This window comes from Hemitrygon akajei, chromosome 6 (assembly GCF_048418815.1).
Source record: "Hemitrygon akajei chromosome 6, sHemAka1.3, whole genome shotgun sequence".
Taxonomy (NCBI): Eukaryota; Metazoa; Chordata; class Chondrichthyes; order Myliobatiformes; family Dasyatidae; genus Hemitrygon; species Hemitrygon akajei.
This window is the reverse complement of record NC_133129.1, coordinates 46,460,922-46,477,563: the sequence shown is the minus strand read 5'-3', so window position 1 is coordinate 46,477,563 and position 16,642 is coordinate 46,460,922. Positions and strand designations below refer to the sequence as shown.

Here is a 16,642-nt window from a genome sequence, read left to right as displayed (position 1 = left end):
ATTTTTTCTTGCAACTGTATACTGAGAATACTACCTGCAGCTTTTTTGCTTTTTGTGCTTCACAGGGCAAGTTCATGTTACTTTTGAGGATATTCAAACTAATACCAACTCATAATCAAGCTAATGGTAATCTAACTTCTAGCCAAAAAACACTTTGTAAGAAATGCTTTTGAGTTCACCGTTTTAGTGTATTTACACTGTGCTTAATATATGGTTGAAATCCTGCACTGTTCTGAACTGACTGTTATTTTGCAGTCACATGTCAGGATAAAGACCCCAGAAGTTACAGTTGGTGTAATGCAAGAGCTTAAACGCAGAGGGACACTTCAAAATGCACTGGCAGGACGAAATGAGAAGCAACTTGCTGTCATACTTGACTTTCTTATCAGGTAATGAATATTAATGGTTGAAAGTGCTATTCATAGAATAATGTAGCATTGTTAAAAGTGCCAGCAATAAAGTGAATTGTTGCTACCTGTTCAGCATGACTGCAGAAGTAAATTCACAAAAATGGTCCCTCTTGGTCCTGGACTTGGTGAGTGATAAAGTCCTGTATGTCAATCTGCTTTCTTGCATTGGAGGCAGTTTTTTTTTTTTCTTGAGATTTCCAGCAATGTGCTAGAAAATTGTTCTACACTATGTCATACCTCGGGTACGATCAAAGAGCCCATTAAGTTTGTTGCACATTTGAGAACTTTGGAATTTGGAAGGTGGATGTAATTTCAATTATTTAAGTTGAATGTATTTTAATAAGATTGTTTAGATCTTCTAAATATATTTTATATCAACATTAACAGTTTTTAAATGCTTCTGAGTACCAGGTACATTTAAAACCACATTAATTGCTTCACAAATTTTGACAGATGGCAAAGCTCCAACTGTAACCTTGGCTTCTGATAAAACTCATCAAGGCCATTGTGAAGCCTTGGTACCACCACTTGAGACTATGTGTTGCTTGGCCCACTTCTGGGTGAAAGTGATCACTGAGATCTGCCTTCTGCAATTGACAAATGATTCCAGAGATACACTGAGTTTGGGAACACCTCACCTACTCAGTTACTTAACCACTTATTAGCCTATTTTTTAAAGATTTAGTTTTGTTATTAGTGATATTTTCGGCAAAGTTCATGCACGTGCTCGGGTTTGGAATATGTCGGAATTGTTCATCTCTGTTAGAAATGAAAAGTGATAAAGTTAGAATTCAAGACTCTGAAATTTATTTCATATTCAACACTGGAAACCTTGGGTTGGTGTAATTGGGTGACCAGAGTGATAACATGCAGATTCCTGAATCCATCTAAACATTTATCATAAAAATAAACCTCTGATCTTAAAATGGCTGTCAGTACAGAGTGAACCAGAAATTGCTTTTTGATGCATGCTGATAGATCCTTAGCAGATAAACTCTTTACTATGCCATGGCATATTTAAGTGAGCTGAATTTTAAAAATGTATATATATTTAAAAGAAAATAATAAAATTCTCAAAGTATTTGGCTCTCTTAGACTCATACTACTGCACAGATGAGCTCCATTTGGCCCGTACTAGCACAATGACAAACGTTGAGCAATCTAGTCAGTTCATTGCCTTTTCCTTACAGCCTTGTTTTCCTTCACCATCTATTACCTTTTGAAGACATTGTTTTTCTTTCTATCACGCTTGCTACCAATGTCCTGGATCTGAAACTACTCTATTGTTTAAAACAATCCGTGTATCCCCTTGAAATGTGTTCTGAAAGGAACAGTTTTCTGCTATTTTTTTCTCAGACTGTTATGGTTATTTAACTTCAATTGTTTGTTCATTTCCCTGACCTACTGAGTTTCTTCAGCATTTTGTGTGTTGCTATGGTTATTTATTCATTCCCAGAATGTAAATATTGTTGGTGAAACTGGAATTTATTGTCAATTTTATTGAGCATAGATCAGACAGAGTAGATGGCAAATTTCCTTTCCTGAAGGACATTGTCATAAAAATCCTATCTGATTTACCTATCTGGTAGGTTTGTGGATGCTGTTATTGCTAGTTTTTTTTAAAAAAAACTTTAAATTCAGCAACTGCAGTGGTGCAATTTGATCTTGTTTCTGAATTAGCAATACTAGTTTCACCATTACAAATCTAGTACCTTAACTATGGTGCTATTGTACTCCCACTAAACTCCTGTCAGTCTCCTGTGTTGCAAGGCAGAACAGCCACACCACCTCCTCCAGCACCAACAAACCCCTTATCCCTGAATCCTCTTGGATATTTAAATCCTTTAAGGTGGAAGTTGTAACTTAGCCAATTATAAGTTCATTGTAACTTCCTGCTTTTGAACTGTTTGTTTCTATTTCTGTTTTTGAAGCTGATTGTCCTATGTCCATTACTAACCCTACTCTTAACAGATCTTGTCACCTTTAAAATTCTGTGAATACAGTCGGCCCTCATCTGTGAGGGATTGGTTCCGGGACCCCTCGTGGATACCAAAAAATGAGGATGCTCAAGTCCCTTATTCAATCTGTCTCATTGGAGTGGACCTTAGGACCCAGCGGTACCCCAGACCTTATCTAACCTGTCTCAATGTGGTGGACATTATAATCCGGCGGCAGAGCTCTGAATCTGCGGTGTTTCTGTTCACGAAAATAATCACGATCACAATTGAAAATAATGTGGAAATAATAAAGCGATTGGAAAAAGGTGAAACACCATCGGTCATTGGAAAAGTGTTAGGCTACAGTCGGTCAATGATCTGAACAATTTTAAAGGATAAAGTGAGAAAGGCCCTGCCCCGATGAAAGCTACAATTATTACTAAGCAACGCAGTGGTTTAATTATTGGGTTTTGGGTTTTTGATCCTCCACGTCAGCCTGGCACGGTGGAGAGTGTACTCGGGAGCGGTCTGTCACTGGATCGAACTCGGGAACATACATTCTTAAGCATTTTATATGCATAGAAAGGTAAAATATATACTATATACTAAGACAAACGTTTGACTGACGCTAAATAATACTGGATGTACCTGTTTCGACTTACTTAGTAAGAGTACTTCCGATTTTTTTCGATCCTGATCCACGATAACCCACGCACATCCTCCCATATATTTTAAATCATCTCTAGATTACTTATAATACCTAATGCAATGTAAATGGTATGTAAAATAGTTATACTGCATTGTTTAGGGAATAATGACAAGAAAAAAAAGTCTGTACATGCTCGAATAACAAGCATGCTGTGCTGGAAGAGCACTTCTGGGTTTTCGCGATTCGCCGTTGGTTGAAATCGAGCTTGTGGAACTCGTGGATAAGGAGGGCCGACTATATTCAGATAGGTCCCTTTGCACTCATTACAGAAAGTGTGTTAGTTCACAAACTCAGTAATGGAGGCAGACATCCTCATCATTTGTACAGTCATTGCCACCTTCATATATTGTTCAATATGTGCTGCGTCACATGATGTAGGCGATCATGGTCTTTCCATGACCGTGATTGTTGTTGGCTAATTTTTCTACAGAAGTGGTTTGCCATTGACTTCTGTGTGGTACCATTACAAGACAGGTGACACCAGTTGTTACCAATACTCTTCAAAGATTATCTGCCATGCATCGGCAGTCGTACTGCCAGGACTTGTGATGTGCACCGGCTGCTCATACGACCATCTTCCACCTGTTCCCATAGCTGCACATGACCCTGATCATGATGCTACACCTTGCCCAGACCAGCAGGCTAGTGGAGGGAAGGAGCACCTTACCCCTCCTTTGGTAGGGACATATCTCTACCCCGCCACCCAACCTTTATATGTGTATTTTTTTTAAATGAGGCACTCAGTCTGAAGGGGCTCCAGTCAGATATCAAACAGTGCAATTAATCAGGGTTCTTCCATTGGCAGGGACATGTTGAGCAGAATGATTCAATGCAGAAGACATTCCGAGTGACACAAAAAAAGAAATGTTGTTATGGTTCCATTTGTGACAATGAAAAACATGTCTATCTTATGAGTCTATCTTAATATCTTAGAAGTGAACCCACTTCTAAGAAGTAGAAAATGAGTATCATTTTCTACATTTTCATTTTCTACTCCTAAGTAGAAAATCAGTCTATCTTAATATCTTAGAAGTGAACCCACATTCCTGAAAGAAAGAAATTTGTTAAGGATTATGGTAACCTCTGTATTGGGTATATCTGGAACTGAAGACATAATGTATGCTCAAATTTCATGTGAGAATTGCCATTGTTTAGTGACATACCTTTGTATTTTTAGGAATGTTGTTAAGCCGAGGTTCACTTCCATTTTAGTAAATGTTGCTGAGATTATTATTGGTAAGTATTTTTTTTCATTTTTTGCTTGATCTTGTAACGTTAATTTTCAATGTGTTGTCCTTGGTGATACCAATTGAAAACATTGCCTCAAATTCCATGTTCGGGTTGGAATTGCAGCTCTGTTTTCAGTGGCTTCACTGTCTGTTACTTGACATGTTGTTTGCTCAATATCGACTAATGAATAAGCTGCAATTTCCTTCGGTAAAATACCAGGGAGATTAAAACCCATTAGTTGGGTCCCTGCTGCACACCATGTTTCATAGCATGAGAGTTTATTCCTGTGATTTGTGTGGGATGTATATATGCCAGAAATTTATTATTTGCCTATTAATATATATTGAATAGTTACTAGTACTAACTTTCCACTGCATGCCAGTGAAGTACATTTTCTTTCTTCACTGTTAAGCTGAAACTTACTAAATGGATAAACGAGATTTACTTTTTTGCGACTACAATCGATTTTGGTGATTTGAGACACATCAAGAAAAATGCACTTTGGCCCAATTAAGCGGCTGCCCCAATTAGCCAAAGTTCCATGGAAATGGTTCTAAAAATTTATTTAAAAAAAAAAGGCAAACTACCATTTAACTGAGTCATAAATTATGTATTGAAATGAAATACAGAACAAATTAGAACATTACTAATACTACTATGGAACTATAAAACTTATTGATGGAGGAATTCATCCAGTGTAAGCTGCTGTGTTCTTTGATTAATTAAATGAATAAAATCAGTGCAGATAATGGACTGCCTTCATACAAAGCTTTCAATGATTGCATCCTCCAAATTTTCATTTTCATTGTAACATTCCAAATGATTGTCAATACCTTCAAATTCTTCATAGTTCTAATAGTAACATCATTTCATTTTCATTCCCTGCAGTTTCTGACATCTCTAAGCCTGATTGCTTGAAACCGCAGTGTGCAAAACCGTTTTAAATCGTCTTACTGCTTATTTCTCAGCAACTATCAGTGGCCAAAATCACTGCATTTTGAATACAAGCACATGTAACTGATGCTGGTTAGAAACCATTCAGCATCAATCTCCTGCCCCAATTAAGCAGCATACAGTCCCAAATAAGCAGCTGTCCCAATTAATCGGTGGCCCAATAATCTAGAATACACTATCTATGTTTATAAAGAGAGCCTAATTGGTAACTGCAATATCTTTTATGTACTTGTGAACCTAGTGGATTCTAATATGGTTTCTCACATTGCTGCAGCAATGTTGGAAAAGCAGCTTCAAACTATGTCAGAAAAGATTTCTAGTTGCAAATGCAAAGAAAGTGCTGCTGAAGGAACTCAGCAGCTCAGGCAGCATCAGTGGAGGTGTTTGGAGTCGAGGCCTTGCATCAGGATTTAGGATCTAAAACAACATCCAGCCCTCTGCCTCCACAGATGCTGCCTGAGCCACTGTTCCTCCAGCAGATGTTTGCAACAGATTACAGCATCTGCTGTCTTGTGTTCCTGAAAAACTGCGGATGCTGGAAATGTAAAACAAAATCAGAAAATTTGGGAGCTACTGTGACAAAGATTCTTTGAACGGAAATGTCAACTCTGTTCCCTTCCCACTGATATTGTCTGACCTGATGAGGATCTCCAGCACTTTTTGTTTTTATTTAAGATATATGGTTGTATCCCTTAACTATAAATATTTTAACATATCATAGATTATACATCTTTGAGCAGTTGTTTTTATGTTTACTTTTTACTCTTCTCTTTCCCTGATTCTTCTTTGAACAAAATACAAGTTTGGCAATTTGTGACACACTTTTTTGCATTTTAACAACAACTTGATTCAGCAATATTGTCCTCATGCTATCCAAAATACTTTCCTCTGCTGCACATGAAATCCATTTGTGAGATGGGTCTTAAACGTTTATTTGTACTGACCACATTCTCTTAATTACACTGCTAGTTTGGTAGGTTAGCTTTATTTGTCACTTACTCATCAAAACATACAATGAAATTCATCACTTACGACAAAGTCTAATCAAATCAGTGAGATTTTGCTCGGTGGACAACTAAGCTTTTGGCACTAATGTAGCATGCCCACAACTCACTAATCCTAACCATGAGTCTTTGAAATGTGGGAGGAAACCAGGGTACCCAGAGAGAATCCATGCGCTCATGTGATGAATGTACAAGCTCCTTACAGGCAGCATCGGGAATTGAACCCTGACCGATGATTTCAGGCATCGTAAAGTGATGCTTTAACTGCTATTGTGCCACCCTATTATAGATGTTAATATTATGTTGTACAAGTTATTTTTCCCCTTTTGAAGAGCATAGTTTTGTCTCATCAATTTATTCTGAGTTAAACATAGTGCCTGTAAAAAGTATTCACCCCCCCCCCCCCCTTGGAAGTTTTCATGTTTTATTGTTTTACAACATTGAATCACAGTGGATTTAATTAGGCCTTAATTAGATCAACAGAAAAGGTCTCATGTCAAAATGAAAACAGATCTTACAAAGTGATCTAAATTAATTACAAATATAAAACACAAAATAATTGATTGCATAAGTATTCACCCCCTTCAAATCAGTATTCAGTAGATGCACCTTTGACAGCAATTACAGCCTTGAGTCTGTGTGGATAGGTCTCTATCAGCTTTGCACATCTGGACACTGCAATTTTTTCCTATTCTTCTTTATAAAATTGCTCAAGCTCTGTCTAATTTCATGGGGATCGTGAGTGAATAGCCTGTTTTGATTCAAGCTACCAATTCTCAATTGGATTGAAGTCTGGACTTTGATTTGACCACTCCAAGACATTAACTTTGTTTTCAAGCAATTCCTATGAAGCTTTGTCTTTTTGCGTGTGGTCATTGTCTTGCTGGAAAACAAATCTTCTCCCATGTTGCAGTTCTCTTGCAGAGTGCATCAGGTTTTCCTCCAGGATTCCCCTGGACTATCTGCATTCATTTTACCCTGTCCCTTCACAAACCTTCCAGCACCTACTGCAGTGAAGCATCCTAACAACATGATGCAACCACCACCATATTTCATGGTAGGAATGTTGTGATTTTGATGATGTGCAATGCAGTTTGGCTTATGCCAAACATTGTATTTAGCCTGATGACCAAAAATCTCAATTTTGGTTTCATCAGACCATAGAACCTTCTTCCAGCTGACTTCAGAGTCTCCCACGTGCTTTCTGGCAAACTCTAGCTGAAATTTCATGTGAGTGTTTACAGCAGTAGCTTTCTCTTTGCCATTCTCCCATAAAGCTTCGACAGGTGAAACACCTGGGTAACAGTTGTATGCGCAGTCTCTCCCATCTCTGCCACTGAAGCTCCTAACTCCTCCAGAGTTGTCATAGGTCTCTTGGCCTCACTCACTAGTCCCTTTCTTGTATGGTCATTCAGTTTTTGAGTACGGCCTGCTCCAGGCAGATTTACAGCTGTGCCATATTCTTTCCATTTTTTGATGATTGACTTACATCAACAATTTTACAGTAACTTGGAAATTTTCTTGTATATGTAGTACTTTTCAATAACCTTTTCGCGGAGTTGCTTGGGGTGTTCATTTGTCTTCATGGTGTAGTTTTTGCTAGGATACTGACCCACCAGCAATTGCACCTTCCTGATACAGGTGTATTCTTACTGCAATCAACGGAAGGACCTTGACTGCACACAGGCCTCCAGAAACTGATCTCCATTTAACTAATTTTGTGACTTCAAAAACCAATTGGCTGCATCAGTTATGACTTGGTGTGTCATATTAAATGGGGTGAATACTTATGCAATCAATTATTTTGTGTTTAATATTTTTGATTAATTTAGATCAGCTTGTAGTGATATGTTTTCACTTTGACACGTATGTTTTTTCCCACTGATTAGTGATAAGAAATCCAAATTAAATCCACTGTGATTCGTGTTGTAGAACAATGAAACATGAAAACTTCCAAGGGGGGTTGAATACTTTTTATAGGCACTGTATATTCCATAGATGAAGGGAGAATGTGATTTAACCCTTCAGTAGCACCTGGAGTATGATCGAAGATGGAATCTTCATTTGTGATTGTGGGAGACTTGGGATTTTTCTATTTGAAATTGAAGAACATAAAATATAGGAGCAGCTGTAGGCCATCCGGTACTTTTATTCTTTAAGGTCATGGCTGATCTTCAATCTCAGTGCCATTTTCTACAACTTCTTAAATTTTTTTTAATGTCTGAAAATCTATTTGTGTTTTGAATGAACACAGTAAGTGAGCCTCCACCATCCTCCTAGTTCAGGGAATTTCAAATGTTCACTGTGCTCAGGGTAGCAATTTTTCTTATCCCTATGATAAATAGCTGCAGATTCACCATATTTTTTGGTTGAGAATGAATTTCTTCATCTCAATTCTAAAGGGATGCCCTTGCACCCTAGATTTCCCAAATGGAAACATCCTCTTCCTGTCCACTCTGCCCAGGCCTTTCAGTATCAGTGAGATTCCCTCATTCTTTTAAGCTCTAAGTATAGGCCCAGAGCCGTTAAACACTCCTCTTAGGTTAACCTTTTCATTCTCTGGATCATTCCTGTGTATCTCCTCTGGACCTCTCTAGGTCCAGCACATCCGTCTTGGTACAGGGCCCAGAATTTCTCTCAACCTTCCAAATGATTTTGACCAATGTCTTATAAGGCTTCAGCAATACTTTTGTATTCAAGTCCTCTCTGCATAAATTTTCTACCTCAATTCCTATGCACGTTGTACCCAGTGATTGACATTTCTTATAAGAAATAGGCTGTAAATTTATTAGATTAGATGGTGAGGACACTCAGTCCTCGTTTATTGTCATTTAGTAATGCATGCATAAAGAAATGATGCAATGTTCCTCCAGTATGATATCACAAAAACACAAGACAGACCAAGACTAACTTACAAAAACCACATAATTATAACATACAGTTACAACAGTGCAAAGCAATGCTGTAATTTGATACGGGCAGACCATGGACACGGTAATAAAAAGTCTCAAAGTCCTCGATAGCCCATCATCTCACGTAGACGGTAGAAGGAAGAAAAACTCTTCCTGCCATGAACCTCCAGCACTGCAAAGCTTCCCGATGCAGCCTCTGGAAGCATCCGACCATAGCCAACTCTGAGTCTGTCCGAAAAACTTCGAGCCTCCAACCAACTCTCTGACACCGAGCACCATCTCTGCTGAGCACTTCGACCCCGGCCGCCAAGCAACAGGCAAAGCCGAGGATTTGGGGCCTTCCTCTCCGGAGATTTCTCAATCGCACAGTAGCTGCAGCAGTGAAACAGGCATGTCAGAAGTTTCACCAGATGTTCCTCCGTGCTTCTCATGTCCGTCCCAATCAAATCAGGATTGTGCACGGCCCCTACTCACAGATAACAGATATTCATTCCTGGAATGACTGCGTGCGCGGCCGTCGCGCTACCATTTCAAATTGACTTGCAAATATAAGCATAGTAACTTGCATGCAAAGTGATGGGTGTCAGATTCATTGCAAAGCAAAATACCCAGTGTATTCCAGTAAATTGTGGTTGTGTCATCACTCAACCATGTTCTGAAGGTGACATTATGAAAGACCTGAAAGCAGGTTAGTTGCAGTTGACATATGGGAAGTTGACTCTGTGAAGTTTAAGATGAAATAACTTTTTCAAAGTTCAATTTACAACTACAAGAAGAACTTATTAAAATTAGAAATTATTTAAGGGAGTCTTACTAACTGACTAAAAAGATTGATTTTAAATAAGTTAAAATATCTATTGTTTTGAATGAAATTATAACATAACAAGAAGCATCATTTACAATGATAATTTCATAGAACAAAATTACAACAAAAAAGTAGATATTCTTTAAAACAGACTGAAAGGGTGTAGGCTGAAGCTACAGCTTATTATGCCTACCCCTCTTATACAACATATTTGGCGTCAATCATCACATCAAAAACAAAAAAATTCATAATCTTTTAACACAAAATCCAATTCCAAGTATCATTTATTTACATTACTCCTATTCATTTTAAATCATGTATTTTATATTTGTTCATTAAATAATTTTTTAAACAAGTGTAGTGCATGTTTTTAAATTCTTACTACAACTGTTCCATAGATTCACCCCTCTGACCAAAATACAATGATTTTTTAACATTTGTTCTTATCCTTTGCTTTTGAAATGTATATGTTCCTCTCAAATCATGTTGACTTTCTCTCATTTTAAACAACCTTTGGATACTTTGTGGTAACTGTCCAGTTTTTACTTTATACATAATTTGTATTATTTTAAAATCTACGAAATCTCTGAATTTTAAAGTGTTTAGTTGAATAAATAGTGGATTGGTTGGCTCATAATAATTTATTTACAATTCGTATAACTTTCTTTTGGAGTAGAAAAATGGAGTTTGTATTTGTTTTGTATGTATTTCCCCATACCTCTACACAGTCAGTCACATATGGGACTATAAGTGAACAGTATAATGTATACAAAGATTCCTGATTTAAGAAATCTTGTGCTTTATACAGTATTGCAATAGATTTTGTCATTTTTGCTTTGACATAATTTATTTGTGGTTTCCAGCTTAATTTACTGTCTATTACCACTCCTAAAAAATTTAGTTTCAAATACCTTATCAATTTCAACATCATTTATTCTAAGTTTACTATATGAGTTTGGTACAGTATTTCCAACTATTTCCAACTAGTTTTACTTAGATTCAGTGATAATTTGTTAGTATCAAGCCATTTCTTTATAATTTTAATTCTTTCTCCACTGTATCCAAAATATTTATTCAATTACAGTTTTATATTTACTCATTGTTGCTTTTAGGTGTGTATAGTTCTGTGATCGGTACGTCACCAGTGATTGACAAGCAGTTCATAAACTTACAGCAACTGGTGGGAAAAGAGATTGATTATCGGGAAGGTCTGCTTGGAGTGCTTGGAATGATGGACACACTTTTTGCCACCATGACAACTAAAAAGGAAGCAGTTGTACCTGGAAGTCAGATTTGTGCCTTAATTTCTGGAGCTGCACAAGAAAAAACGACAACAATTGCATAGAGCCAGGCCTCTTCATTGTCAGGTTGTAGTACACTAGTACAAGTTTATCCTTAAAGCTCTCTGATTTAAAAGCAAACATTGTAGAATGCTCTTGTGCAATCGCCAAAAGCAATGTTATATCTCTTTTCCATTGGTTTAATGTCAAGAAAATGTAGGATCTATGAATATCTGAATTTTATTCAGAGATAAATATTTTTGTATGTTTTCTGAAGGAGCAACAAATCTTTACCAATTGTGAGGTTTCCCGTTTAACATTTTAGGTGCTAAGTGATGGACAAAAATGCAGCTATGTTCTGCAGAAATGATAATCTAGATCAGAGCCTCGTATAATGGACAAATAAAGTTTAACTTAAAGTCAACAATGTAACCATGATGCTGTAGCTATTACAGTAAGACGAGCAAAAGCGCTGTAAATTAGAGTACAGAGCCCAAATTGTACACTGTTTTCTTGAAATATGTTCAGCATAAATAAAAAAAACCTCTTTATTGAGAGCTAGTTGTTAAGATAGCTCCTATTACTAGGAGGTAAAGACCCAGCACCAGTTGCTTACTGTCTAGCAAGCAATTGCTAAATTGAGTCAAACTTCGTAAATTCATGGATCTCATGTAACATTTGGGTGCTTATTGGATAAATATTTGTGAGCATGTAAAGGTCAAGAGAGTTTGAAGAAGTGTCCTGAGGAAGCTAACCTTAGTCAAGTGATGGATGAGCAATTATCTTTACCTTTCCTGGCAAGGGAGGTGAAAAATGCAACCATTTTCTTTCCTAATTGTTAGACATTATTAACTTCACACCAAAAGATTTTGACTGAGAAGATCAACCTCTCCTATCATCTTATTTAAGATCAAAAAGTTAGTCATCTTGCTGAGTTACTTTTAAAGAAATCTCTCATGAAATTTTGCCTTGTACTGGAAGTTCTGTATTCTTGAGAATCCTTTACAATTGAGAAGAATGAGCCAGTGAAATAATTATTTATCAGTGTTCCTACAAGAAGTTTTATCTTGATGGGAAGGTCTCAGAATTTGCTGCAAAAGCGATTTGAAAACACACTCTTTGAAAATATTCTGCACAGTAAAGAAGTTTTGAGATAGAAATATAAAAGAAGAATGCTTGATATGGTGGTCATTGTGAACAAATGTTGGTCATTGTGAATAAATGTTATTTCAACAAGTAGTTGTTTTATTTTTATAGCTATGTCTCATTATTTGGTCTCATAATTTTCGAAGACCCAATCTGCTCAGTAAGAGTGAGTTGGGATGAAAATATGAAAGATATACTGATCATTGTGAACAAGATCTTATAAAGGAACTGTCAGTAGTAGAATTAAGTCAGATGCTAATTCACTATATTTGTTTTACCAGGAGCAACCCACTATTAGTTTATAAAATTATACCCATTGTACATGTAACTATAACATAATACTGATCAATGGAAGAGCTAATTCATAAATGGTTCTGTAATATATTTAATGTGTCCATAGCTATGCATGCCATTCTTGCATTCAGCAATTGGGTAGAATGGAGGGCAATTATTAGTAGCTAATTTTAATGCTGAAATCTCAGGAAGTTTATGATCAATTTTCCCAGCGTAGGATATCAGATTGTGGCCTAGATAAAGAGATCTTCTTTCCTGTAATTGCCTAAAAGATAGTTTTGAGGAAAGATTTGATGCTAGTTGAGAATCAAAGTATGGGAATGGTTTGAAGATGGCAAGTACTTTGGAAAAACAATTGTCAAGACATTACATTTCCCTTCAGTGTGAATTTCAATGTTGTGCCAGTGTTAGGTCCAATCAATTTCCATTGTCCAGAGTGTATCTGTCTAAATTATAGAATTATTTAAAAATAAATAAGGTTGCTGGTTCACATAACTATTTATGAATTATTAGTTGAATTTCAATAACATACTTGAATGTTTTTATTATATACAGAGCCTTGATTAGGCCCTGAAAATGCATACATCAATACTTTTTATACATCTATTTTGTTAGTACAGTAGTTTACTTGTCATGCAGTGTCATTTCTGTATTGTTTCTGATGGTTTGATTTTCAAATCACTGACTATAAACACATAGTTCTGTCTTGGTTATTTATCCTCTAATTTCTTTAAGTCTTGTAGTTAAACCTTCAAGACAAGGGGTCAGCAATTTAGAATTCTGTAATCTAATGACTAGATATAAGCCCTATGCTGAAGATACTGGCTAATCAGAGGGCAACACCACTTGATTTTGACTTCCACTTGCCTTTGAAGCCAGGGCTTCTTCCTTGTCACTCTTCTGTAAACACCCTTTTTGTGCAAGTCCTGAGACTGTGGAGCCATGAACTTCATCTCCAGTTGCAGCCACTGACTTCTGCAGCTCCTTCAGAGTGACTGCTGGTGCCACAGTAGGCGCTCTTACAAGCGCCATTCTTCTCTGGTGACTAAGTTTAGTGGGGTGGCCTGACCTAGGCAGCACGGCTGTGGTTTCATAAATTTTCCATTTTTTTCACTCTGAGGTATGTTTAGTGCCTGTGAGATCCTCTTGTACCCGTCCTCAGATTTGTGCTTCACTATCATTTCTCTTACTTGCCTTTAATAGTGCTTTGTCTTCATTTTGGTTTGGTCTGAAAAATCTACCATACTGTTGAACGTTACAGAGAGAAGGGGTAATTATTCAGGTGATCCTCCAATTTTCTACATCAACCATTTGGATGAGTTAGTAGGGTAATGTACAGTATTATGCCAGAGGAAATGCAGTAATTACAAAGGAGATGAATACTTTTTCAGCCTCAATATTAGTTTTAATTTTTAGTAAATTATTGACAGGTTTTGGAATTTTTCTTTTGATTTGATATGCACAATGTTTTGTAGATTAGGTCAAAAACATACTTCAACATATTGTAGAAAATGAGACAGTAAAATGTGAACATAGTTCTGGGGGTTGAATACTTTTTCAAGGCACTTTACAATAAGCAATTTGACCTACTGTGCCTTGAAGTGAAGTGCATCATTTTTTCAAGGTATTAACTTGCATTGAGAGACAATTAGACAGTAATCTGTTCAGTTTCCTTTTTATTTGTGGTCATTGAGCCTGCTATAAGTGGTAGCAGCGCTGTCTCTGATTCTAGCTTCCTAGCATTGAATTAGACATTTTTCATCAATATAGCACTGTTGAAGAAGACTTTTAGTTTAGCCAAGATGTATTAATTTCATTGGAGCACCCAACTGCTTTCCCTGTTGAGCTTTTTTTCAACAAAACCTCTCTGGGAATTGAGTCCAGTTATGCATTGGGTTTCGTTGTTGAATCATTAATGAAATCCCCAGTTGAGTAATGAATGAATAGTACAGGCCTTTTAAAAGTTTACACGTATTTTTTCCCTGTAATTTAAATTGTGGTATTAAGGGACATGCTCTTCAAGAGATTTCTCTTCCACAGATAATCTGCTCTTTCCCTATCTTATGTTTTCATTTTCTCGTTCCCTCTAGTTTTAAAAAAATATTAAACTGAATTTGAGTCAACTAAAGCTACGTTTACACACAGTGCCTATAAAAAGTATTCCACCCCCCCCCCCCCCCCCCCCAGCAGAAGCTCTCATGTTTTATTGTTTTACAACATTGAATAATGGTAGATTTAATTTGGCTCTTTTTGACACTGATCAATTAATCTTTAAAGTGAAAACAGTCAAAGTGATGTAAATTAACTACAAATATAAAACAAAATAATTGCATGAATATTCACCTCCTTTAATATGATACACCAAATCATTACTAGTGCAGCCAATTGGTTTTAGAAGTCACATAATTAGTTCAGACAAGGTGATTAAGTTGATAGTAGTAAAAATACACCTGTATCTGGTAGGTCCAGCTGCTGGTGAGTCGGTATCCTGGCAAACATTACTCCAAGCAAATCTGCAAGAAGGTTATTGAAAAGCACAAGTCAGGAGATGGATACAAGAGAATTTCCAAGTCACTGAATATCCCTTGCAGTACAGTTAAGTCTATCATCAAGAAATTGAAAGAATATGGCACAACTGTAAATCTGCCTGGAACTGGCTGTCGTCAAAAACTGAGTGTGCAAGAAGGGAACTAGTGAGGGAGGCCACCACGAGACCTATGACAACTCTGGAGGAGTTACAAGCTTTCTTGGCTGAGATGGGAGAGACCGCATACAACAAATGTTGCCCGGGTGCTTCACTAGTCATAGTGTTATGAGAGAGTGGCAAAGAGAATGCCACTGTTGGAGGGAAAAAACTCAAATCTCAGCTAGAGTTTGCCAGAAGGCATGTGGGAGATTCTGAAATCAGCTGGAAAAAGGTTCTATGATCTGATGAAACCAAAATTGAACTTTTTGGCCATCAGACTGAACAGTGTGTTTGGCCTAAGCCAAGCACAGCACATTATCAAAAGAAAATCATCCCAGCACTGCAGAAGGTCCTGGAAAGCTTGTGAAGGTAGAGGGTAAAATACAGGGAAATCTTGGAGAAAAACCTGATGCAGTCTGCAAAAGAATTATGACTTGGGAGAAGATTTGTTTTCCAGCAAGACAATGATCCCAAGCATAAAGCCAAAGCTACTCAGGAATGACATAAAAACAGCAAAGTTAATGCCCTGGAGTGGTCAAGCCCGAGTCCAGACCTCAATCCAATTGAGAATTTATGGTTGGACTTGAAAAGGGCTGTTCACTCATGATTCCCATCTGACAATCTGACAGAGCTTGAGCAGTTTAATAAAGAAGAATGGGGAAAACTTGTGCCCAGATGTGCAAAGCTGATAGAGACCTATCCACACAGACTCAGGCTGTAATTGCTGACAAAGGTGCATCTACTAAATACTGACTTGAAGGGGGTGAGTGATTATGCAATCAATTATATTCTGTTTAATAATTGTAATAAATTTAGACTATTTTGTAGAAATTTGGTTTACTTTGACACAAGAGTCCTTTTCTGTTGATCAGTTTCAAAAAAGCCAAATTAAATCCACTGTGATTCAATGTTGTAAAACAATAACATATGAAAACATCCAAGGGGTGTGAATACTTTTTATAGGCTCTGTATTATGAATGAAAATGCCTTAAAGATACTTTAGTGATTTTAAGAAATGTTATTTCAATTCAAATTACATGTGGGCTGTCAACATTTGTGATTTATGATCCGAATTGTATGTAAATATGATTAGGGTTTAGCAAAGGAAGGAATTTGGTAAGTATATTTGAAGGAGAAAATATTATAGTGATTTACATTTTCTGCATTTTCATTGGGTTGTAAATATAGACTGCAGTTCACTTAGTTAATTTCATTAACTTTGTTATGTTAACTTCCAGAAGAGTGAATATTTCAGATAAACATTTTGCCAGAAAT

General features: G+C 36.8%; 1 protein-coding gene across 2 annotated transcripts in view; it reads left to right on the top strand.

Annotated features, from left to right (window-relative positions):
- utp15 (UTP15 small subunit processome component) overlaps nucleotides 1–12,477 on the top strand; it is a 58,829-nt gene extending 46,352 nt beyond the window's left edge. For both annotated transcript variants that reach the window (XM_073048306.1, XM_073048307.1), the window contains 3 exons: nucleotides 256–389; nucleotides 4,234–4,292; nucleotides 11,074–12,477. In XM_073048306.1, the coding sequence (XP_072904407.1) occupies nucleotides 256–389; nucleotides 4,234–4,292; nucleotides 11,074–11,306 (426 nt within the window). In that variant the 3' untranslated portion in view covers nucleotides 11,307–12,477. The remainder of the gene's footprint in view (nucleotides 1–255; nucleotides 390–4,233; nucleotides 4,293–11,073) is intronic.
- The last annotated feature ends 4,165 nt before the right edge of the window (nucleotides 12,478–16,642 follow it).